Here is a 23,660-nt window from a genome sequence, read left to right as displayed (position 1 = left end):
GTAAAAATCTCACAAGGCAGATCTTATAGACTCTAATGAGAGGCCTCATAGTGCCCACAGAAAGCTAGACTTGAAAGTATGAATTTAAAGTCCCAGGGCCAGGTGCGGTGGCTCACACCTGTAATCCCAGCACTTTGGGAGGTCAAGGCAGGCAAATTACCTGAGGTCAGGAGTTCAAGCCCAGCCTGGCCAACATGGCAAAACCCCATCTCTACTAAAAATACAAAAATTAGCCAGGCGTGGTGGTGCACATCTGTAATCCTAGCTACTCAGGAGGCTGACGCAGAAGAATCACTTAAACCTGGGAGGCAGAGGTTGCACTGAGCCAAGATCATGCCACTGCACTCCAACCTGGGTGAGAGTGAGACTCCATCTCCAAATAAATACATTAATTAATTTACAGTCCCAGGTATAACTCACACAATGCTATTAGATCATGGGGAAGGTATACTGCCTCAGTTTCCCTCAATAGGGGATGGAGGTGGGGAATGAGGTTACCCCAATACAATGCTGAACAAATGCCAGAAGCATGTTGCTGACTGATCCAAGGGCAAGCCTTGGAGGAGGCAATTAAGATGCAGCCCAGTGGATAAGAGACCAAAGTAGATGCTCCATTCTTGCTACGAGACACTCTGAATAACTTAAAAGCTTATGTGTATGAGTTGATATAAAATTTTACATTGAAATATACTAGTCTGGAAGTGCTCGGTAGCAACTTTCTTGTCTATATAGACTTAATATGTTGCTTCAGTTAAAGTAAAAAATAATTAAAAATACAATTTAGACCTCTGTTTAGTAAGAGTAATCTGATGATGATGATTCAAAAAGATTCAACTTACCTCCTCTTACAAATCCATTAGTTGCTATTGCTGAAGTAGACAATCCTGTGATAGTTGTCACAACAGTGGCCATCATTATTACAAGGACTGATAGACCTTTACGAAGAAAGAAAGACAATGAGAATACTTACACTCTTGTTTAAGCCCGTCGGTATCTAAAACTGGTTGGTCTAAGAATACTGGATCTACATTTTAAGTTATAAATTACCCAATTTTGATCTCATTTTATAAAAACCAAATCAGAATTATGAAAAAAGGAACATCAAGATAACAATCTGATATAAAGGAAAACGTAGTTAAAAATGACTCTAATTTCTTGAGTTTCATGAGGTTAAGAGCTCAGACACAGTTATTTTGCTTATTCTCAAATCAAGCAGGATGTAACTTCACTTACCTATTCCAGCTTGACCCACAATCCATGACAATCTAATGAAAAGCATCACACCCCAAATGTTTAACATACAACGTACCTAAAGAGGGAAAAAGAGGCCAAGACACAGAGGAAGAAGAATAATCAAACATTATATAGTAAGCATTAAACCAGTCAAAGTAGAACAACATGCATTTGAAACTACAGAAGATATGTAGGTTTAAATCTAACTCCTACCCCACCCTTTTCTTTAACAGTTTTTATAAAGAGCTTAAAAGAGCTTACTTTTGAGCTAATATAAACACAATGTAACATATAAAAGTGTGTATGAAAATAAATGCACTCATCACAATTGTGTGAAGCAGCAGAAGCAACAGAACAAGAAAGATACAAGATATATTTTTAAAATTCAGCCCTTTAAAAAAGTAGTGCATATTTCCTTTTATCAATCCAAGTTTAACTTTTGCTTATTCTTTTATAACATACTCATTTCATGATTTCTTCAGCAGATTTAAGTATTACATAATATTTGTCAATACAAAATGCCAATTGTTCACATTTTTAAAAATTCAAATTAGTTGTAAAAGTTTCCCCTATTTATTTTCAGTTTTATTTGCTATGTTCATACATAGAACATAGTCTTCTAAAACACTAAAATCTAAGGCAAACAATACTACCTGAAGCTTCACATTCACCTTATGGATTAGGCAATAAAATTACTACTAGAACTGTGATTTTTTCCCTCTATTTCTCCCTGAAATTCCAATACAACCCCTATTAAGTGCTTCCAAAGTCCCAATGAGAAGGCAATGTAGCCTATTTTAGTCAGATCCTTAGTGCTTATTCAAACACAGAAAAACAGAAGTAAATCTGAACCTTAACCACCTAAACCTATGCACAAAGTGAACTCAACATTTAAGTATTTCTCCTGTATTCCTTGCTTGTTAACTTCCATACGCTTCTCTTCGAAATATAATGGGGGGAGTGTGAAAGGAAGCAGGCATATTTCAGCTCTATTCCCTGCTCAGCCTTCTTGATTCTGATGCTCCCAATTTGATAGTCTTCATATTTAATTTCTGAAAAGTGACAGTGCATGAGATTCACAAGAGGCAATGAAATATAATTTAATACCATCAGTAACACATTACATAGAATATAATCAAGAATAATTTGGCAAAATAAATGGCATATCTCCTTTGCTGAAGTTAATATCCAAAAGCAAAGGAGGTACAAGCTATTAATTTGGTTTTCCACAGCACTCAGATAAGACAGTTAACATAAAGAAAAAAAGAGTTCTCTTGAGAACTGATGAGAACGTTAGGAAGATTTTATAACCAACAGATATGCTGTAACTATAAAATTAAGTCTATATATACATACTAATACACCCTTGATCCAGCCAAACTTCACGACTCCTTTACTTTCTGCAGTATACGTGACCACAGCATCTCTGGTTGGAGTACTTTCTTCCCCATTTGCAAAGCCATCCTCAAAAGGTTCCTGGTTATAAAAAGAAATATGAATTATGCTTAACATTTAAAATTTAAAATCACTTGATAAAAACAAACATAACTAAATACATCTAACCATATTTAAGAGGGCATAGTACAGATTTCCAAGAATCAAGGGTTTCCAAATATTTTACCCCAGGAAAGGACAAAACAATAAACTAGAAGAAAACCTTAATTACTGAAATTTCTTAAAATTTAAGTCTCACCATGACAGTAAATCCATTTTAATAATTCCAAATTCTAGCTACACTTTTGGTAGTGTCTGGAGGAAACAATGACTCCTGTTTGCTAATTACAGGGTAGCTAAGTCGATCAATTCAGACCCCATCTCTCAAGCCACAAATTTACATCACCTAGTTACCACCAATCCTACATCTGAAATTTCAACGTTAACTTAAAACTCCTCTTCATCACCAAAGAATATGGTTTTTTTATAGTCCATGACAGCAGGAATCCCATGGATCCCAAGATTCCTTCATAGCTCCTCTCTTTACTCATTCCTTGTCTGCAGTGACTCAGTGCTTTTCATTGCTTTCCTTTGTAGTTTTTCTCAGACTCAGACATGTACTGGTTGACATAATGAATTTGACAACCAGTGTTTCCTTTTTAGGTTTTTAGGTTTCATAGCTGATTCCATAATTCTTTGTTCTCTAACTTCTCTCTTTCTCTTTCAGTGCTTCTTGAGTTTTGTTCTATCCCAATATATGACACATTTCCAAAGCAGTAACCGAGCCCTAAAAAGGTCATGAAAGGAAAGGGGAGATGGTTTAGGAAATAGATGTGCCGGGTTTAGAATTATGTCTCTAACACCATCCTGTGGTTCTTCCTCTACCCACATCTAAACAGCAGAGAACATAATATGGCTATATTTCAGATGTTCTTTAAATGCAGAAGAACCAACTAAATTTTTAAAACATGTTTTCAGTACTTCACATCCTTTAGTGAATTCTCTCTCTCCATATATATATATATATATACACACACACACACATATATATATACACACACATACATATATACATACACATTTTTTTTTTTTTTTTGAGATGGAGTCTCGCTCTGTCACCCAGGCTGGAGTGCAGTGGCGCGATCTCAGCTCACTGCAAGCTCCGCCTCCCAGGTTCATGCCATTCTCCTGCCTCAGCCTCCCGAGTAGCTGGGACTACAGGCGCCCGCCACCAAGCCCGGCTAATTTTTTGTATTTTTAGTAGAGACGGGGTTTCACCATCTTAGCCAGGATGGTCTCGATCTCCTGACCTCATGATCTGCCCGCCTTGGCCTCTCAAAGTGCTAGGATTACAGGTGTGAGCCACCGTGCCCAGCCTATATATATTTTCTTTTAACAGAAATGAGATGCAGCAAGTTCTGTGCTACCACAGTGCAAAATCTACATGATAATCAAAATTCCCTTTTCCCTTAACCAACATCTGTCAGCCAAATAGACTCACTCAATTCCATGTAATGCAATATTGCTATATGCTTTTTTAAAGTACTATCAACCTAGATTAGCTCTTAGATTCCATATTTACATATGTTAATTACTGTTAATTCTTTGATTTTTGAAGCAATAGAAGTATAAGCCAGACGCAATAATTGTGTGTATATATATTTTTTAATAAAGGTAGTTTTATTATAAAATTCTAAAAATGTAAAGTACAGTCATGAGAATACTGCATAAGTAGAAACGTTATCTTCATACTGCAAACAATCACACAGATTTTATATTGTCCATGGAATTAATACTTTAAAAAATTCTTTTTAGTTAAGAGTCTTCAGAGCACCATTATTTTAATAGAAGTTATTTTGCATATCAGAGTTCATCTTTGGTCTTTTTCCCATGGCAAGTGCAAGGGAAGAGGTCATTCTCAGTCTGTGGTTCTACCCTTTTCATGCCCTCTCAGATTTGCGGCCCACTCACTTGTAAATTGGCATATTCCTGGAAAAGTTTGAAATAATAACAGAATATGTCATCATCCATGAGATTATTTCTTGCAAATTCTTGTCCTGCTTTTGCTATCTTTTTGGCCTCTTCATTGTGATCTTTTGTCCATTTAAGTTTTTCTAGCAGATCGCTCAGGTTGCTCTTCACTGGAATGTAGTGTTTCCAGGGCTGCAGAGCTCACTGTAAAAATGTTCACAGTAGACGGAGTCTTGGCTTCAGCACAACACTGTCACTAACTAGTAAATATGGCAGGTGATAAGCTGCTACGATGCCATCAATATTTATTTGATACTTATGCTTGAAGAAATCAAAAAATGAAATGTGTTTCACAATGGGACCATACAGGTTTTCATCATGTTTAAAGAAGAAAAAGTTGGTGAAAGCAGCATCTATGAGTTCAGGGTGTTTCTACTGAGTTTAACCAGCTCAAGTCTCCTTTGCGGCTGTCTTGCCCTCTCCAGACAGCTGTGGAGTTTTTGCTTTCCCAGGGAGGACCCGTGTTAGCTTGCACAGACATCATATCCAGACTTACCCGGCCCATGGTTTCTAAAACAGTCAGTCAAGTCGTAGTTAGGCATCACGATATCCTTGGAATCTGTGGAGCCACACCAGGAAAAGGTCGGATGGATGTTTGAATTGGATTTCTTTTTTTCCAAAGCAAATGCCAGTCTGCCAAATTAACAAAGAACTCTACATCTGGCATCTTCACCTTTCTAGTCAAAGAAAGTAGTATGGCATCCATGAAAATTCTAAAACCTACATGTTCACCATGAGTCTTGATATAAACTTTGTTATCTTTTAAGGTGTAGTGACACAGGCTCTGCCTCCTCTGTCCAAGTCTTTTTGGGATTTCTACTGCAATCTTTTCTGGATCCACAGTAGGGAAATGTGCCAGATCTCTCTGAATCTGAGCAATGGTTTCCGGGTGGGCAGTTCATCCCCCGTAGCCAGGCTGCACTATCTTGCAAAGGCCATTCACAATTCTCATGGCAAACTGGCCCTTTTAAAATACATGGGGATTTGGCCACATCTTGACCTTGGAATTTAACTCCCACCTTCAGATTTTTGTAACCTGCACACATTCTGTATCTTACCATGAAGGACCCATCCTTTTAGTCTAAAACCTGGACTCCAACTCTAGTGAATTGCTCCTCTGGTGCTGAGACTTTCACCTGGAAGACTTTTTCGCCTGGAGAAGATGTGAAGCTATTCCCTGATGTATCCACTGTCTGAATATAGAAATAGTGGGTGGGAAGGACGATGTCTGCTTTTAGCCTGGGTCCCCATATTTTGCTCTTCTCCGGACTCAGCTGCCTTTCTCCGCACGGCAAGTGCTGGAACTGTCCCCAGAAAGAAGCAATAAAGCAGCAAAATGCTAAACATTTACAAGACGGACTCTCAAAATGATCCATGGATAAATGAAGAAGTGTAAGACGTGGACAGAAGCAGCCGAGGCTTCGGCAGGGGCACACCGGCCAATCACAGCGACTCCAAAGGGTGCTGCCTGGCATGCAGGGCAGGCATGCAGGGCAGGCACGTGGGTTTCCGCCGCCCCAGGACAATCACAACCTGTGCCCTGGCACGCCTAGGTGAGGGTCACCAGGCGTTCTGCTGACCCAGCCAGGAACTGCGCTGCTCCTCTTTCTCAGGACAATGATGAACTTAATTAAGTATATTTTTTGAAAATTATTTTAACTAGGTTTTGTAACGGTGAGAAAAATAATTAAATTTTTAATTAATCCTCATGTTTTCATTAATAGACATAGCTATAACCTCAGCTATGTGAAATACATGGAAAATGAGTCATTTTAAGATAACCAGGAATTCACATATGAAGTTTAATGTTAAACATTTAGGATAGTAGTTCATACATTTTTCAAAAGAGATCCTAAAACACATTAAGTATTTTCCTTACAGCACACAGTTTCATAACTATTATCAACCAATGATTATTTTACTGTACTATAAAAAGGATGCCCCCAGGCTTATGGAAAATGGAACTAACCAACCCCATAAAAATTTAAAATTACCCCAAATTTGCAATTGTTTTTAAACTTTATTAAGCTATATTGAGATATAACTCACAAATCACAAAACTCACTAGTTTAAAGTGTACAAGTTAATGATTTTTCGTATATCTACAAAGTTGTACTCTTATTCCCAGCATCACTACAATCAACTGTGGAATATTTTTATCACCCTGAAAAGAAATACCTCAATTCCCCCTTCCTTCAGCCCCTGCCAATCACCAACCATTTTCTGTCTCTATGAATTTGCCTATTCTGACATTTCATATAAATGGACTCACACAAGATGTGGGCTTTATGTGTGGCTTCTTTCACTTAGTATGTTTTCAGGGTTCATTCATGTTATAACATGCGTCAGTACTTCACTCCTTTTTATTGCCAGATAATATTCCATAGTATGGATATGCCACTTTTTTTTAATTCATCAGTTGGACATTTGGGCTGGTTCTACTTTTTGGCTATTATGAATAATGCTGCCATGAACAGCTGTCTAAAGTTTTTGGATGAAAATATGTTTTCATTTATCTTGAGCATACACCTATGAGTGGAATTGCTGGACCATAATATAATTCTTGAAGTGACTACTTCTGGTCATTTTTCTCATCTCTTCCTTTGCATGAGACTGCAAACTGTCACTTCCCATTTCAGCAAATATGCCTGCCTATTGTTAGCCCTCTTCCTGCTTAAAATGAAGATGCCTATTATTCTTCTTCTGCTTGCTGGTATGAACGCAGAAACCACTAACGGTTAAACTTGTTAGAAGTATGCATAAACCAGCCAACAAACATATGAAAAAATGCTCATCATCACTGGTCATTAGAGAAATGCAAATCAAAACCACAATTAAGATACCATCTCACGCCAGTTAGAATGGCGATCATTAAAAAGTCAGGAAACAACAGATGCTGGAGAGGATGTGGAGAAATTACATTGTTGGTGAAAGTGTAAATTAGTTCAACCATTGTGAAAGACAGTGTGGCAATTCCTCCAGGATCTAGAACCAGAAGGACCATTTGACCCAGCAATCCCATTACTGGGGACACACTCAAAGGATTACAAATCATTCTACTATAAAGACACATGCACACGTGTGTTTACTGCAGCAGTATTCACAATAGCAAAGTCTTGGATCCAACCCAAACTTCCACAATGATAGACTGAATAAAGAAAATGTAGCACATATACACATAGAATACTATGCAGCCATAAAAAAGGATGAGTTCATGTCCTTTGCAGGGACATGGATGAAGCTGGAAACCATCATTCTCAGCAAACAATCACAAGAACAGAAAACCAAACACTGCATGTTCTCACTCATAAGTGGGAGCTGAACAATGAGAACACATGGACACAGTGAGGGGAACATCACACACTGGGGTCTGTTGCGGCGGGGAGGGGTAGGGGAGGGACAGCAGTAGGAGAAATGCCTAATGTAGGTGACAGGTTGATGGGTGCAGCAAACCACCATGGTACGTGTATACCTATGTAGCAAAACTGCACGTTCTGCACATGTATCCTAGAACTTAAAGTATAATTCAAAAATAAGAAGTGTGCATAAATGGTAAAAGAAAAAAAAATATGACTAGGGGACTGTGTAGCTCAATCACAATAACAACCCACTTCAGCTGTACTTCCACCACTGTTTAATGTGTTTCAAACAGTAGAGTCAGGGACAATCCCAAATAATAAGAAATGACTCTGAATAGGGATTGATGATTCAACTGTTCAATTATTCAAATAAAGCCAGAACAAGAAAATCTGCCAGTTAATTCAACAAACTTTAAGGAGGAGTTCCCTTATCTTTCACCATAGAATACATAGTGCTCTTCAGTTTTTTTAATGGAAGTAGACTTTAAAATACATAACCTCCAAGTATTACAAGAAAATATAATGTCTATAATATACACAAAAAGGCATCTCTCTTCCCATCTGTGTTAAAAGAAAATGAAAGATGTATGTACTTAGTAGGCTACTTTTTCTAAGGCTAAGATTTCATGTGGGTGTCTTTTTAACAATGCAAAAGTATGCAGGCATCCAAAAATTTTTGCTGTGGGTGTTTATCAGAATTCCACCTCAAAATAGAAGAACTAGCAATAATTTTGCAACTAGCTCTCCACCATACTACACACAACTATGTTATAAGAACAAACTAAAATTTTCCAGTATTTTATTTTAAAATAAAGGTATGTCCACACAAAATAAAAAATGTATCTTCTCTATCATCTTCTGGCAGATCTATTTTTAAAACTGTTTTAGTTATCTCTACAATAAAATTCAAAAGTCAAAAGCAAATAACTTTTTATTTGTAGTTCAATTAGTAGACTTAAATATAATAAAATTGGGTTCATAATTGTATTAATTTCCTGAAATACCAGGAAACCAAAGTGGAAGACACATCTTTTGTTTCTTTAAATTTGTTTCAGAGAAATAAGAGAATTAGCAAGTATGGTATTTGGTCCACACACACCAAAAAGTATAAAAACTGTATAATCAAGGAGGTTCAAGTGTGCAATTATGAACTATAAATTATGCTGATACAAAAGTACATAAATAAAAATCTTCACTCTACCTGCCATTTTCACAGAAATGATAGATTTTTGGTTTTTACTGTATATTCCACACTAATGGATAAAAAGTAGAAATTGGCAACATAAATATTTTATGGGTAATGTTTTATTAAATGAAGCTGACCAAATTTAGTATTATTCCAGAAAATAATCTTTCAAAAAGTAGCATTATGATTTGAAGTTTCCCAGCCCCAGCAGGGACTGGTAGGACAGAGAAAAAAAAGGGGAAGAAAGGAAGAGATAAAGGAAAGAATGGAAGATCCAGATATTTAGGCCCTCAGTAATCAAAAAGGAAAAGATTCAGTTGAACATGTTGAATCTGAGGAGCTAGGGGACAATTAGAGTCCTATCCAGCAGTTAAAAAATGTGTGACTGGAACTTAGGAGAGGGGCCAGGGATAAAAAGCTAGTAGGTAAAGAAGCTATGCAAACAGATGAAAAGAAAAACAGAAACCATAGGGAGCAGAACACTTTTCTGAGTATGTAGAAAATAGACAAAAAAGATGGAAACTCTGGTCTCCATGATCATTACTTCCTTGCAGGATGTAGAGAAAAGGATAATTTTTACACTATGGATGATCTCTTCTTTCCTTAGTATATTCAAATTTCCACCTCAACTTGATCATTCCCTCTCCTTTAACCAGAGTTAACTGTTTACTGCACTCTGACTCTTGCCAAAGTTTCTAATAGTGCAGCACATTCTTAAACGCAAGCCAACCTGGCTTCCCCTCACCACAACACCAAAATCGTTTTATTAAGACATCCAATGACTTCTTGGCTGCTAAATCTAATGTACATTTTTCAGTTCCTGTCTCACTGAACTCCTACAGTACCATCTGACACTGTCAGCCACTCCCTTTCTTGAAACAACACACTCTTCTACCCAGCAATTAAGTGGTAGGAGTTCCTTTAGCACTTGGTCCTATACCCCTCTCCCTTGCTCATCCTGTATTTTCCATGGTTATCGTACCAGACTCATAGCTCTAAACATCGTGTATATGTGTTAAGTCATAAGTGACGGCTTAGGTTCAGCCCTCTTTTGTGAGTTTCAGCCCTGGATATAAAATATTGATCTTACCACTTAGGATGTTTCATTACATTTACTATTCTAATCCTCACCAAAAGATAAAAAGAACTTGTCAATATACTATAAACAGTGACTTCTGTCAAAATGGAGAGGGAAATTTTTCTTTTTGGATCTAGTTTTAAATTCCTGATGGTTTCAGTGAAAACACTTAACCATTTTCCAAATGATAGAATTCCACATATTATAATGAGTCAAGGTAAATTATTTTAGATTATCTATTTTTAGGTATCTATTTCCCTCATTCCTTTGTTCCCAAATCTACAGAAGCTAAGGGCTTCTAACATGGTCCTCATAAAAACGACAGCAGAAGTTCTGCACTGTATAGCTCCAGAGGAGATTTTTAAAATTCTGTACTTTGTAGAAATACCTCCCAGGGTATACAGCATCTATGAAACTGCTATACAGGATTGTTACAAACAGCTGTACCAGACTACCTTTAAAGAAGAATTGCTATAGTGTCCAGAAAATCCATCTGAGAAAGCATACCTATTATATATATAGATATACATAGATATAGATATATAGATATATATATTATATATAGATATATATATTATATATAGATATATATATATACACATATATATATAGATATAGATATCTATATATATATATTTTTTTTTTGAGATGGAGTCTTGCTCTGTCGCCCAGGCTAGAGTGCAATGGCACGATCTGGGCTCACTGCAACCTCTGCCTCCTGGGTTCAAGTGATGCTCCTGCCTCAGCCTCCCAAGTAGCTGGGATTACAGGTGCCTGCCACCACGTCCGGCTAATTTTGTATTTTTAGTACAGACAGGTTTCACCATGTTGGCCTGGCTGGTCTCTAACTTTCCTGACCTCAAGTGATCTGCCCGCCTGGGCCTCCCAAAGTGCTGGGATTACAGGTACAAGCCACCACACCCGGATTCAAATGTTTTAAGTATGAAATTGTGTACTAGATAGAGTTTTGTGTTATTTAACTTTGGAAGTTTATTTGGAGGCTATTCTGGTAGAGAGGGCTGGTAAAATAGGCCAATCATTCGGTTTCTACATTATCTAGGATTTTTTCCAATTAAAAAATCCTCATTAGCTGCTCAAGATAGCATCTCCTTTTAATCAATGTTCCAGGTCAAACTAGGTTCTTTCTTCCCTTAGATACTTTCCCACTGCAACCTCTGGACCCCTGGGTTTCCATACATCCATGCCTTTTTCAGGAAGCCTTGAAAAATAATGTTATCCCAAGGAATTCTTTCGATCTGTCATAAATATGTTGTTACCACACATAGTAAATTTTGACATGATTAAAGAAAAGGCAAATATTAGTCTGACTGTTATAGAAGTGACATTTCTATTTTTTTCCATAGACCACTTTCCTATTTAATTTTCCTTGAATTTTATAATACCCCAAACTCTTATCCTTTAAGTTAGATAATTGAGGGTTCTAACTAAAATGTTTAATTTGATATAATGTTCTTTTGCTGAAATACTGGTTTTAAAGTATTTTCTCCTGAGGGACTTTTGGCTTGCCTTTCCCTCTGCCTGTTAAATGCACTTTGAAGATGGCTGGCTCTTTCTCATCCTTTAGGTCTTAGTTTAAATGCAGCCTTCTTCTTCCCAAAACACCTAACATATTGTTTCTTCTTAGTCCCGTTTATTTCTTTCATGACACATATCATACTCTGTAATTATCTTTTTTATTTACTTGGTGTTTTGTAATCTGTGCACTCCCTCAGTAAGTATTAAAATGGAAGGTCCACAACAGCACAGACCTTTCCTGTCATTTTTATCAAAGATATGGTAAATGAATATTGAGCTTTCATGAGGAATCTGTTTTCCAAATAATGTTCTGAAATAGTAGAGCAAAATGAGTGTCTGTTCTCAAGTCAGAGATAGGCTCAAATCCCAGCTCTGCTACTCACTAGTAATGTGTGCTTTGGCAAGTTATTTAATCCCTCTGGTCCTCAGTTCCGACATATGCGAAATGGGGATATTATCCACTCCGTACTGTCTGAGAAGACGAAGTGAGAAAATACAATAATTGTACAGAACACAAAAACTCTCATATGATCCTGGTGAGAATATAAACTGTTAAAACAATTCTGAAAGAAAAGTTTGGGCATTATTTTCAAGTTGAAAAAATGCACACCTTTAACCCAGCAATTCTACTCCTCAGCATATCCTTAGAGATATACAATACTTCTATGAAGCAAGATACTTGTATAAAAATGTTCATATCAGCACTGTTTAAAATTGCCAAAAACTAGAAACATCACAAACATCCTTAACTGCAGAATAAAGAAACTGTAGTATATTCATACAATCGAAGAAAATAGCAATTGAAATGAATAAATGAAGGGGTGGGCACAGTGGCTCATGCCTGTAATCACAGCACTTTGGGAGGCCAAGGCCAGTGGATCGCTTGAGCTCAGGAGTTCAATACCAGCTTGGGCAACAAAGGTGAAACCCCATTTCAATAAATAATACAAAAAAAAAAAAGTTAGCCAGGCATGGTGGCACGTGCCTGTAGTCTCAGCTACTTGGGAGGCTGAGGCCAGAGGATAACTTGAGCCCAGGAGGTTGAGGCTGCACTGAGCTGTGATCACACCACTGCACTCCAGCCTGGGCAACAGAGTGAGACGATCTCAAAAAAAAAAACAAAACCAAACAGGGGGGGGTGAATTACAGAAAGACACAGTATAAATGAGTGTTACAAACTAAGAGTGAACAAAAGATGTCAGATTGAAAATATGCTATACGATTCCATTTACATACATTTTTAAAGCAGGAAAAACTGACTAATAGTCTTCAGGAATACATAATGGTGACAAAAATCATTATAAAAAATAACACCAATACGCAAAGAAGTGATCACCATAAGTCAGGGTAGTGGCTATTTTGTGGAGGAATCAGAAGGGGGTGCACAGAGAATTTCTAGGGTGCCAGCAACATTCTATTTCTTGATCTGGGTGGTGATTACACAGATGTTCACTTGATAACTTACGTTATACATTTGTATTTTATGTTCTTTTTAGATTCCACAATAAAAAATACTTTAATAACATTAAATGAGAAAATGTGTTAAATGTTTAGTACACTGCCTGACATTAATAAAGTAAGAGCTCAATAAATTTTAGCTGTTATTATAAACAAATAAGTGATCTACTATTGCAACTGCCCATACTGTGAGCTGAAAACTGGATGTTGAAAAAAATACATAAAAATAAATACTGTAAAACATTAATAATCTAGACTCTACTACATAGCTTCTTATAATTTGATATTGGCAGAGTTTAAGATTACCTCTAAAAGACTTTAAAAAAAGGACTTTTGCATACAAATATGAAATCACCATTCCACATGGTGGTGTTAAAGGATTTATCACCCACACCATCTGCCAAGCCAACACAGTATAGCACAAGAACGTGGCTTTAATGACCAATGTTCACAGTACTAGAAGTGTTTCACAACTTCTCTGACACTAAAAATTTAATAAATGATAAACTCTTTCCTATTTGCCTTAGTGGCACTGATACACACTTTACAAAAGGAACGCCTAGGGTTAATATGAGATTGCCTAGTCTGAGAACAGAAACAAAACTTCTGGGCATAGCATTATTTCAGCAAATTAAATAATAGTTAATGACAGCCAGCAGAGTGGGGATCTTTATTTTAGGGCACTGTTAACATACAAAAGTGTATTACTTTCTTGACAAGTAGCTTATTGTTGATTTAAATAAACCCAAAATTATATTTCAAAAATGTTAAAGTCCACCTAAAAATGCCATTTATTTACACCCTACAAACTTCTGAATTAAAATGTTTTTAAAGATACGTTAAAGATCAAAATTTCTTATATGGTTTAACAGCATCTGCTTAATACTAAGGTAAGTCCAAGTGTTAAATTACTATCATGAATCATAGGTGATTTAGCAACTAAAAATATGTGCATACATATGCAAATTTTGACCCCAAAGTGGCCGGTTTTATTCTAACAATTGTTTTAACAATTTTTTTTAATCAAGTACTGGCCAATTATATCATCCTAAAGCTACCAACATTTCCTATCCGTGCTGTCGGTGATTGGTGTATTCAGTGTAATGCTCCCCATACAGACTACTCTTTCAAAACAAAGTATTGTTTTACAGGAATCCAATCTGCTCTGGTTAACAATGCTCTATTAATATCCAGTGGTATTAATGCAAAGCTCAAAACTCAAGTGCCACAGATAAAAGTGGATGGTGTGACCATGTGACTTTACAATGAACCAAGTCAGAACTGCTGATTACAAAGAATTCAGTCCTCTACCTAGCCCATCATGTTCTTTACTAACCATTCAAGACTGAGTTACAACAGAATGCATTAGAAATAGCATTGCTTCAGATTCCACACAACTTGCTAATGTCAATAAACTAAAAGCTTGAAAACATTTTAATTCGAGTACCAGAAAACTTACACCTTCCAGTATCAATTAGTAACTGTACAATTTCTATTTCAAATTATTTTAAAGATGAACCAAAAGTTGGTAAGAAGATAGAGAAGTATATGTCTAGTAGCATCATAAATGGGTAAAACACTGGAAAAGCAGTATGTATCAAGAACCATGTAATTAAAAACTACATTTTAGTATACACCTGGCTACATAAGATACACTTGATTTTTCATGTATTTCTCACAGGAATTTGATACTTCTCACTGTGAATACTGGTTAAGTATCCCTTGTCCAAAATGCATGGGACCAGAAGTGTTTCATATTTCAGATATTTTCAGATTTTGGAATATTTGCATTATATCTACTGGAGTTCAGCATCCCTAATCCAAAATGCTCCAATGTGCAGTTCCTTTAAGCACCATGTCAGCACTCAAAAAGTTTTAGATTTTGGAGCATTTCAGATTAGGGACACTCCAGCTCTGTCACCTTTCCCATTTTTCATATAAGGAAACTGAGGGTCAGAGGTGAAGTCCTTTTCCTAGATGTCCCACAAACTATTAAGTAGAAATGCCAAGAGTTAAATTCCTCGAGTGCTACATAATGATGTTTCTGTCAACAATGAACTGCATATACAGTAGTCCCATAAGATTATAATGGAGCTAAAACATTCCTCTCCTACTGACGTGGTAGCCATTGTAAGAGCACAGTGTGATGCATTTCTCATGAGTTTGTGGTGATGCTGGAATAAACAAACCTTCTAAGCTGACAGTAATATAAAAGTATAGCGGATATAATTATTCACAGTATATAACACTTGATAACAATAATAAATATGTTACCGGTTTATGTACTTACAATCTTTATTATTGTTTTACAGCTTACTTCTACTTACTTAAAAAAAATAATAACTGTAAAACAGCCTCAGGCAGATACTTCAGAAGGTATTCCAGAAGAAGGAATGTATACTGTTATTATAGGAAATGACAGCTCCACGTGTTATAGTGCTTGAAGACCTTCTAATGGGACAAGGTGTGGGGGTGAAAGTGATATGGATGATCTTGAACCTTTATAGGCTTAGGCTAATGTGTGTGCTTGTGTCTTCCTTTTTAACAAAAAAATAGATGTTTAAAAGAAACAAACATAAAATTTTAAAAAATAGAAAAAGGTTTGTAGAACAAGGATACAAAGAAAATACTCTTGTACAATATGTCTGTGTTTTAAGCCAAATGTTATTACAAAAGTGTCAAAAAGTTTCAAACAATCTAAAAGTTTATAAAGTAAAAAGTTAAAACAAGCTGAGGTTAATTTATTATTGAAAAATATTTTTTAAATAAATTTAATGTAGCCTAAGTTTACAGTGTTTGTAAGTCTATAGTAGTGTACAGTAATGTGTTAGGCCTTCACATTCACTCAGAGTAACTTCTAGTCCTGCAAGCTCCATTCGATAGTAAGTATCCTACACAGGTGTACCATTTTATCTTTTATATTGTATTTTTACTGTTTAGGTTTCTATGTGTGAATATGTAAATACTTACCATTATGTTCCAACCATGTACAGTAACATGCTGTACAGATTTGTAGCCTAGAAGCAACAGGCTACACCATATAGCCTAGGTGTGTAGTGGAATATGCTCTCCAGGTTTGTATCATTATGCAAAATGACAAAATCACCTAATAATGTGTTTCTCTAAAGTATCCCAGTTGTCAAGCAACATACGACTGTATGTGCATGGAAAAGAAACCAGAGTAAATGAAAAAGAAGCAAAGACAGGAAAGAAAATACTCATGATAGATGCAGCTGCATTTTTGTCAGATCCCTGACTTTGCTGCTTCTTAACTGAGAGCCTTTCTCAACTGTGGATAGCTTAAATGGCTGAGAGTAAAGCCCTACTAACTTGAAATATCAGGAAATAGAGCCCAAAGTCAACAGAGGAATTGGAAATTAAGTGAAAATCTTTAGAAAAAGTATAATGATGGCAAGGGTAAGCCCCCGAATCTCTGCTGGCCACCAAATTACACAAATGTAGGGGAGACTTCCCAGGGGCCAACCTAAAAATAAGTAGCTGGAAACCATAAAATACAGAACAGAGATATCAGCTATTGTATGGGGAGAGGAGTGGATGGGGGTGGAAGTCTGCAGTTTGAGCCTAGATAAAAAGTGCCTTTTAGAACAACAACCAAAAAAAACCCAACAATAATTTTCAGAAAAATATTTTTAAAACCAACCCCAAAACCCGTAGTATCTGCATGGCCAGTTTCCATATAAAAAACTGCTAGACATCCAAACAAACAGGAAAATGTAACACACACTCAAGAAAAAAAAAAAAAAACAAGCAGTCATTAGAAACTTCCTCCATGTGGCCCATATGTTAAATTCAGGAGACAAATACTCCAAAAACAGCTGCAATAAATATGTTAAACAAAAGCAAAGGTAAATATATCAATGAGTAACAGAGATGGAATCTAATAGAGAAATGAAAACTATATTTTAAAAGTTAGAAATTCTAGACCTGGAATAAATTTTTAGAGAAATTCATGAAAAAAATTTTGAAATGAAAAATTCACTAGGTGGACTTAATAGCAGAATGGAAATGGCAGAAGAAGGAAGAGTGAAAAACATCAACGTACAGATTCAAGAAACTTAACAAACTGACAAAGGATACACAAATAGAGAAACTCTCGAAGCACAAACTGCTGAAAGCCAAAGGTAAAGAGAAAATCTGGAAAGCAATGAGAAAAATAACATCTTACACAGTTGGCTGACTTCTTACCAGAAACACCAAAGGCCAGAAGACATTGAAATGGCATACTGAAAAGGCTGAAAGAAGAAAGCTGTCAACTAAGAATTCTATATCCAGCAAAACTATCCTTCAAAACTCCAGTAAAATAAAGACATGTTTAGATAAAAAAAAACTAAGAGAACTTGTTGCCAACTGACCTCCATTACAAGAAGTGCCCAAGGAAGGGAAGCAATCTGATAAATAAAAAAGAATGAATATAAATGAAAATATTTAAAAACCATACATATTTTTCTTTTATCTGTTTTTTAAAGCCATGTAACTATTGAAAGCAACAAGAACAACAAGTTTATCATCTAGATGACAAGAGCACTAAGGAAAGAGAAAGTACTGTTTTAAAATTCCTATATTTCAGCTGAAGAAATTCAATGATATTCAAAGTAACCACTAAAAAATAATGCAAAGATATATAACTAGAAATTCAACAGAAGAATTAAATTAAATGCTAAAAAATCTTAGCAAAAAAAATGGCAGGAAAGAATAATTCGAGAAACAAAAAACAGGTAATAGAAAACAACACGACGTCACGCCTAATTACAACCAAATCACAATAAATGTAAATGGACTAATAAGTATACAAAGAGCATGAAATGGCAAGTTATGGTACATATACTTTAAAGTATTATAACTATATGAATATTCTATAGGCAGCATAGGAAACTGATTATTTACTAATGTTGCTTAATGCTAGATAGAGAAAGTAGGACATAAAATTTTAGTTTAAAAATGCACAGAAATGCAAAAAGGTTAAGGGTCTGAGATATTTAAGTTACCTTCCCTATTTCTCAAACTTTCTATATTACTTTCTCTTCCTCATGAAACAATAAACATTTGAAATAAGCAAAGTACAATGAAACTCTTTGAATAAAATTTTAAAGTGTTGGTTTTGAAAAAGGTTAATCCTCAGACTCTTAAAATCTAATATTCTAGGAAGGCTTGAGACTGAAATTTTCCAAAATTGTATAGTTCACTGACTCTTTTTTTGTATTGAGATTTAAAACATTGTTAATTTCCTTAGCATTTATGCTAGATGAAGATGTTATAATGATTGAAATTCAGGTCCTGTCCTTATATCTAAAGGGTTATTACAGACTGCTATTTTCTGAGAACTTTGTTTCTGCTTTTCATGATTTTCTTATCTTCTGTTCCTGCAAGATACCACAAAGCCGTTTATTATGAATGCCTATTTGTTGTTATTGCTGTTATTTTGCTTAATTACCTTTCTTAAATTTGTTTCTGATCAGCAAATCTGCCTGATAATTGGGATTGATACAGGAGAGGCAGTCTAATATTTTCTCTAAACCCAACCTTAGGCAAATCTCTAGAAATTTATAGGTAAGTTAGTACTGAGGCTATGTCCTGACCAGCTTTGCCAGAAAACATTTCTCTTTTAAAATACTTACTTGCAAATGCTCTCAGTACACAATTCTAATGACGGTTTTATTTTAAACTAAAATAATGAGATTCAAATTGGTGATTAAACAAAAAGCAAATTCACATTTTAATTTTCAAAGAAAAAAATCTTCCTATAAAGAGTTATTTGCCATAACATTAGTTTCTAAAATATCAAGTCTGATAAGTTATGCCCGAAACCATTAGGTTTTATAAAAAAGAGGTTAATATCTAGACCCAACTATTCTGCAATAACTCATCAGGATTCAAACTTATCACTTAGTACTTGTATGTCTGATATCCCTACAGCATTTGAATAGGACTCTTAATAGCAACATAACCATGTTTTGTTCATACTTAATGAGTAAAAACATAGATGTTTTTCCTAATACCTCATCTTTCCTAATATCCAGTGTCTGCTACTAAATAATTAGGTATTAATACCTATTACCTTTCCTAATATCCAGTGTTTACCACTTACAAGTTGATACTAGCTTCTGAGTCTGTCCATCTGTCAACTACCTAGCTTGCAAGGTTGTTGTGCCCAGGTTACAGAAAACTCCTGAAACCTATCAGATGTTTAATAACTGACAACTTAATTTAATTCAGTATACAGTTATCTAACAGTTAAAGCCAGAACTTTGATAGATAGTACTTGTCAATATCAGGGTATTTCAAAATTGAGAATCAGCACATCAATGAAAACAAATGACTGTACTCTCAATACGGTAATCAAAGACTCAACATGGTCTAGGTCACCAATTCTCAAACCAGCCTCTCTAAGAATCCCCAGGAAAACTCTAAAAACCACAAATACTCTAAGACAGGAGTATCCAATCTTTTGACTTCCCTTGGCCATAACGGAAGAATTGGCTTAGGCCACACATAAAATACACTAACATTAATAATAGCTAATGAGTTTTTTTTTTAATTGCAAAAAAAATTTCATAATGTTTTAAGAAAGTTTACAAATTTGTGTTGGGCCACATTCAAAGCTGTCCTGGGCCACATGTGGCCCGCAGGCTGTAAGGTGGTCAAACTTGCTCTAAGAGGTTGAATAAAACATACTTTGCCTGTTTATAAAAACAAAACACTGCACATATTCTTTGGGAAATGGGAAACAGCCATTTTTCCCCAGGTGGTTCTTTTAGAAATTTTGGAATCACTGGTCCAAAAGAAAAAAATAGGGATACCGAGACCTGGTTTCAAAAAGATTCTGCCCTACCAGGTATTATCTTGAAGACAAACTACAGCCTTGCAAAATGAGACTGTTACTCCAGGACCTTCTAAAAAAACCCACCTGCTCCTGAGACTGAAGACCAAATGCAGATATGTACTTAAGAATGCTTTGGAAACTAACATTTCTAACAATACAATATTAAATTATTCACAGGCCTTTAAAGACCCAAATCTCCACTCTCACAAAGAAAACAGATTCCATTGATTGAAACACTTCATTGAGAACCTAATGTTCCAGACACTTTTATTTAAGGAAGGATCCTACGCAAAATTAGAAGAACATTAGACTCTCTAATGACTTTAAACTAGTAGTGACTAATGTGGAAGAAAAGGAATTAAGAAAAGAATGAATGAATGAAGGAAAAGAGTTATTTTAGATATCACCTCCCTTGACAGCACTATCTAATATATCTTTCTGTGATGATGGAAATCTTTGGTATCTCAATTGTCCAATGATAACAACTAGCCAAATGTGGTTATTAAGTACTTAAAATGTGACTCAAGTAACTGAAGAACTGAATTTTTAACACAATGTTAATTTAAAGTTAAATTTAACAACCACAAGTTACGAGTTACTGGAAAGTACAACCCATATTACATTTAAAAATTTATATCATACTTTTGGAAGATATGGACAGGGGATGGCAGAGGAAATACAAAAAACTAAGATTCCATGTATAAGAAACTTTCTTATTCTTAATTTTTTGAACATTTTTCTACTAGGAAGAGATACATCCATACACTAGAACTCTGCAGCCTAAATCTTTTCTATTTTATATTCAATGGATATAAAAACATTTGTCATGAGTATTTAAAAAACAAAAAAAAGTCACCAAAATAACAAGAGCTTATGCAGTATTAAACTGTAGGATATTGAAATGAATGCCAACTGAGACTCAGTAATGCCTGCCCCAATTTCCAATGCTAGCTCTGCATGTCTATGATTCTGGACAGGTCATTTAGTTCTTTTGGGTCTTAAACACCACATACGCAAAACAGGGCAATTTCTCTGCCAAACATTCTTTAGAGAATCTAGACAACAGATATAAGGTAGGTAAGATTCTTTTGTACCACATTAATATGTAAAGAATTAGGCCTATTATTCAATATGTATCGATTGAGGGTCTACTGTGTCAGGCCTATACTAGATAGCAAAGGACATAATGGTGATCAATCACAAAGTCAGCTTCTCATGGAGCTTGAAGTTAGCTTAAGTTGACTCAAGCAACCACGTTAATAGATATACTACCACTAACTAAAGCCATTAAGGGAAAATGAGTTTGTTCTAGACTGGAGGATGAAGGCCTCCTCTCAAAAGAAATAAGGACTGAGGTGAAATCTTAAACTGAAAGTTAACAGCAGGTGTATGGAATGGTGGAAGGGAGAGGAAGAGTCCATGGAGAGTACCATGTACAAAGGCCACATGACCAAAGAATTATTGTGCCACTGAGTAAGTGAAACACTGAAGAAGAGACAAACCAGAAATAGACAATGCAGGGAGCATTGGGCAACAATGATCAGTTTTGTTTTGGGCACAATAGTGATGGGAAAGCACAGTGAATATGAGAAGCCCAGTTACAAGGCTATTGCTGCAGCTTTGTTGGTGCAAAAGTCATTGCGGTTTTTGGCATTACTTTCAATGTCAAAAAATGCAATTACTTTTACACCAACCTAATAGGATGGTAGCAGCTTAGATGAAAAGAATATTTAGAAATTCAAGTTGACAGAACTCAGTGATTGGATGGGGGAATGAGAGAAAAGTGTCAAGGATGACTAATAGCTTTCTCACTTTTGCAGTATGATGAATAGTGGTACCATTCCGAGAGATATAGCACATACTGGCAGAGGGCCTGGATTTTTGTTTCTGGAGGGAATGGGAAGAAATACTAAGTTTGTGAGCTTGAGTTATCTTTGAGACATAAAACAAAAATGTCAAGCAAGCATTGGATACCCAGAACTCAGAGGAGTGGGGGTAGAAGACGAAATTTCGGGAGTCATTGGACTACAGATGATGTAGCATAAGGAGAGAAAAAAGACGAACAAGGAAGGAGAAAAGTCCAAATAAAGCCTTGAGGATGTTCAGGTTAGAGAAGGAGGCAACTGCAAAGGATGCGAGGCTGAAAGAGTCAGAAAGGCAGAAGGAAAACTAAGAAGCCAAGGAAGTGACCAAAACACTTCAAAAGAACACCAAATGCTGCTTGAAAGCTGAACACTGCTCAAAACAAAACAAAACAGAACAAAACAAAAACTTCCTGAAATTTGTGATAAGAATGGAGATCACTTGTGACTTTAACAAGAACTATTTATGCAAAATGGAAGCCACACTACAGCAGTTAGAGTAAAAGGTAAGGAAGGAAAGACGGCAATTATAAACAATACTCTCAACAAGTCTGGCTGAGGAAGGAAGGAAAGAGCTTGTACCTGGAAAGGAATGAGAGTTAAATAAAATATTCTGCTTTTTCTGTCAGATAGAAGCTACTCAAATTTCTTTAAAGGAAGTAAACTATTGACAGGAACAGTTAAATATCCAAGAAGAAAAATGAAAATCATAGGACCTCAGAACCAAACTGCAAAGTACTGTTTACATCTATACTGTCCAATATAGTAACCAAAGGTCACAGGGAGCTACTACTTCAACACCATTGAAATGTTTGTCTGAATTGAGATGTGCTGTACTATATGTGAAAAACACATGGGGTTTCAAACTTTGTACAAAAAAAAGAAATTGAGATATCTCATTATAAATGTTTTAATATTCATTATATCTGCAATGAATGTTTTAGACACAGTGTCAAATAAAATACGGTATATTATAAATTAATTTTGCCTGATTCTTTACTTTTTTAAATGACATATGTAGTTCATATTATATTTCTATCGGACAGCACTGATAAAGACCTTAAATGGTAACAGGCCATAATCACAACAACTGTTAGTCCAAACTTGGGACTGGGGTCCTCAGTCCAGACATGCTCTGTGAAGTTTCCTACCTCTTTCCAAGACCGTCAGCCCTATAGCCCAATTCTTGAATTGCAGCTAAATGTTTTAATCACCCCCTTCCTCTCATCTTGGCTACCACAATGGTTCCATTAAGATGATAATGGGCTTTTACCAAAGTGGTAGTGACTGATACAATGAGAGGTACTGAGATACTGGATGTGTTTCAAACGTATAATTGTTCAGATTTGCTGATAGTCTGGATGGGGATGTATGGACAGAGTAATACCTATTTAGAATGGAGTTGATATTAATGGAGAAGTCTATGGGAAGGGCAGGTCTCTAATGATTAGGGTCCTCTAAGTCTTTCCCCACTGGAATAGTCAAGCCTGCCCTGCCAAACCACCTACGCTCCCTTGCAAAAGTCTCCAAAATGGCTAGCATACCATACCAAATTCTGTTTGAAACTAAACTGATGGAAGAACTAATTCACACTTACCCAACAAAGAACTATCCCACAGGTTTCCAGAATTCTGAACCTAGA

General features: G+C 35.8%; 1 protein-coding gene and 1 pseudogene across 2 annotated transcripts in view; both read right to left on the bottom strand.

Annotated features, from left to right (window-relative positions):
• The window catches only part of SLC12A2 (solute carrier family 12 member 2), a 105,915-nt gene that overhangs the window by 74,152 nt on the left and 8,103 nt on the right, over positions 1 to 23,660 (bottom strand). For both annotated transcript variants that reach the window (XM_031011045.3, XM_031011046.3), the window contains exons 2-4: positions 2,590 to 2,709; positions 1,234 to 1,309; positions 840 to 935 (exon numbers count right to left, since the gene is read on the bottom strand). In XM_031011045.3, the coding sequence (XP_030866905.1) occupies positions 840 to 935; positions 1,234 to 1,309; positions 2,590 to 2,709 (292 nt within the window). The remainder of the gene's footprint in view (positions 1 to 839; positions 936 to 1,233; positions 1,310 to 2,589; positions 2,710 to 23,660) is intronic.
• On the bottom strand, positions 3,725 to 6,499 carry LOC101152624 (protein O-glucosyltransferase 2-like; annotated as a pseudogene).

This window comes from Gorilla gorilla, chromosome 4 (genome assembly GCF_029281585.2).
Source record: "Gorilla gorilla gorilla isolate KB3781 chromosome 4, NHGRI_mGorGor1-v2.1_pri, whole genome shotgun sequence".
Lineage (NCBI taxonomy): Eukaryota > Metazoa > Chordata > Mammalia > Primates > Hominidae > Gorilla > Gorilla gorilla.
Note: the sequence above shows the minus strand (reverse complement) of the source record. Positions and strands in the feature narration are given on the sequence as shown.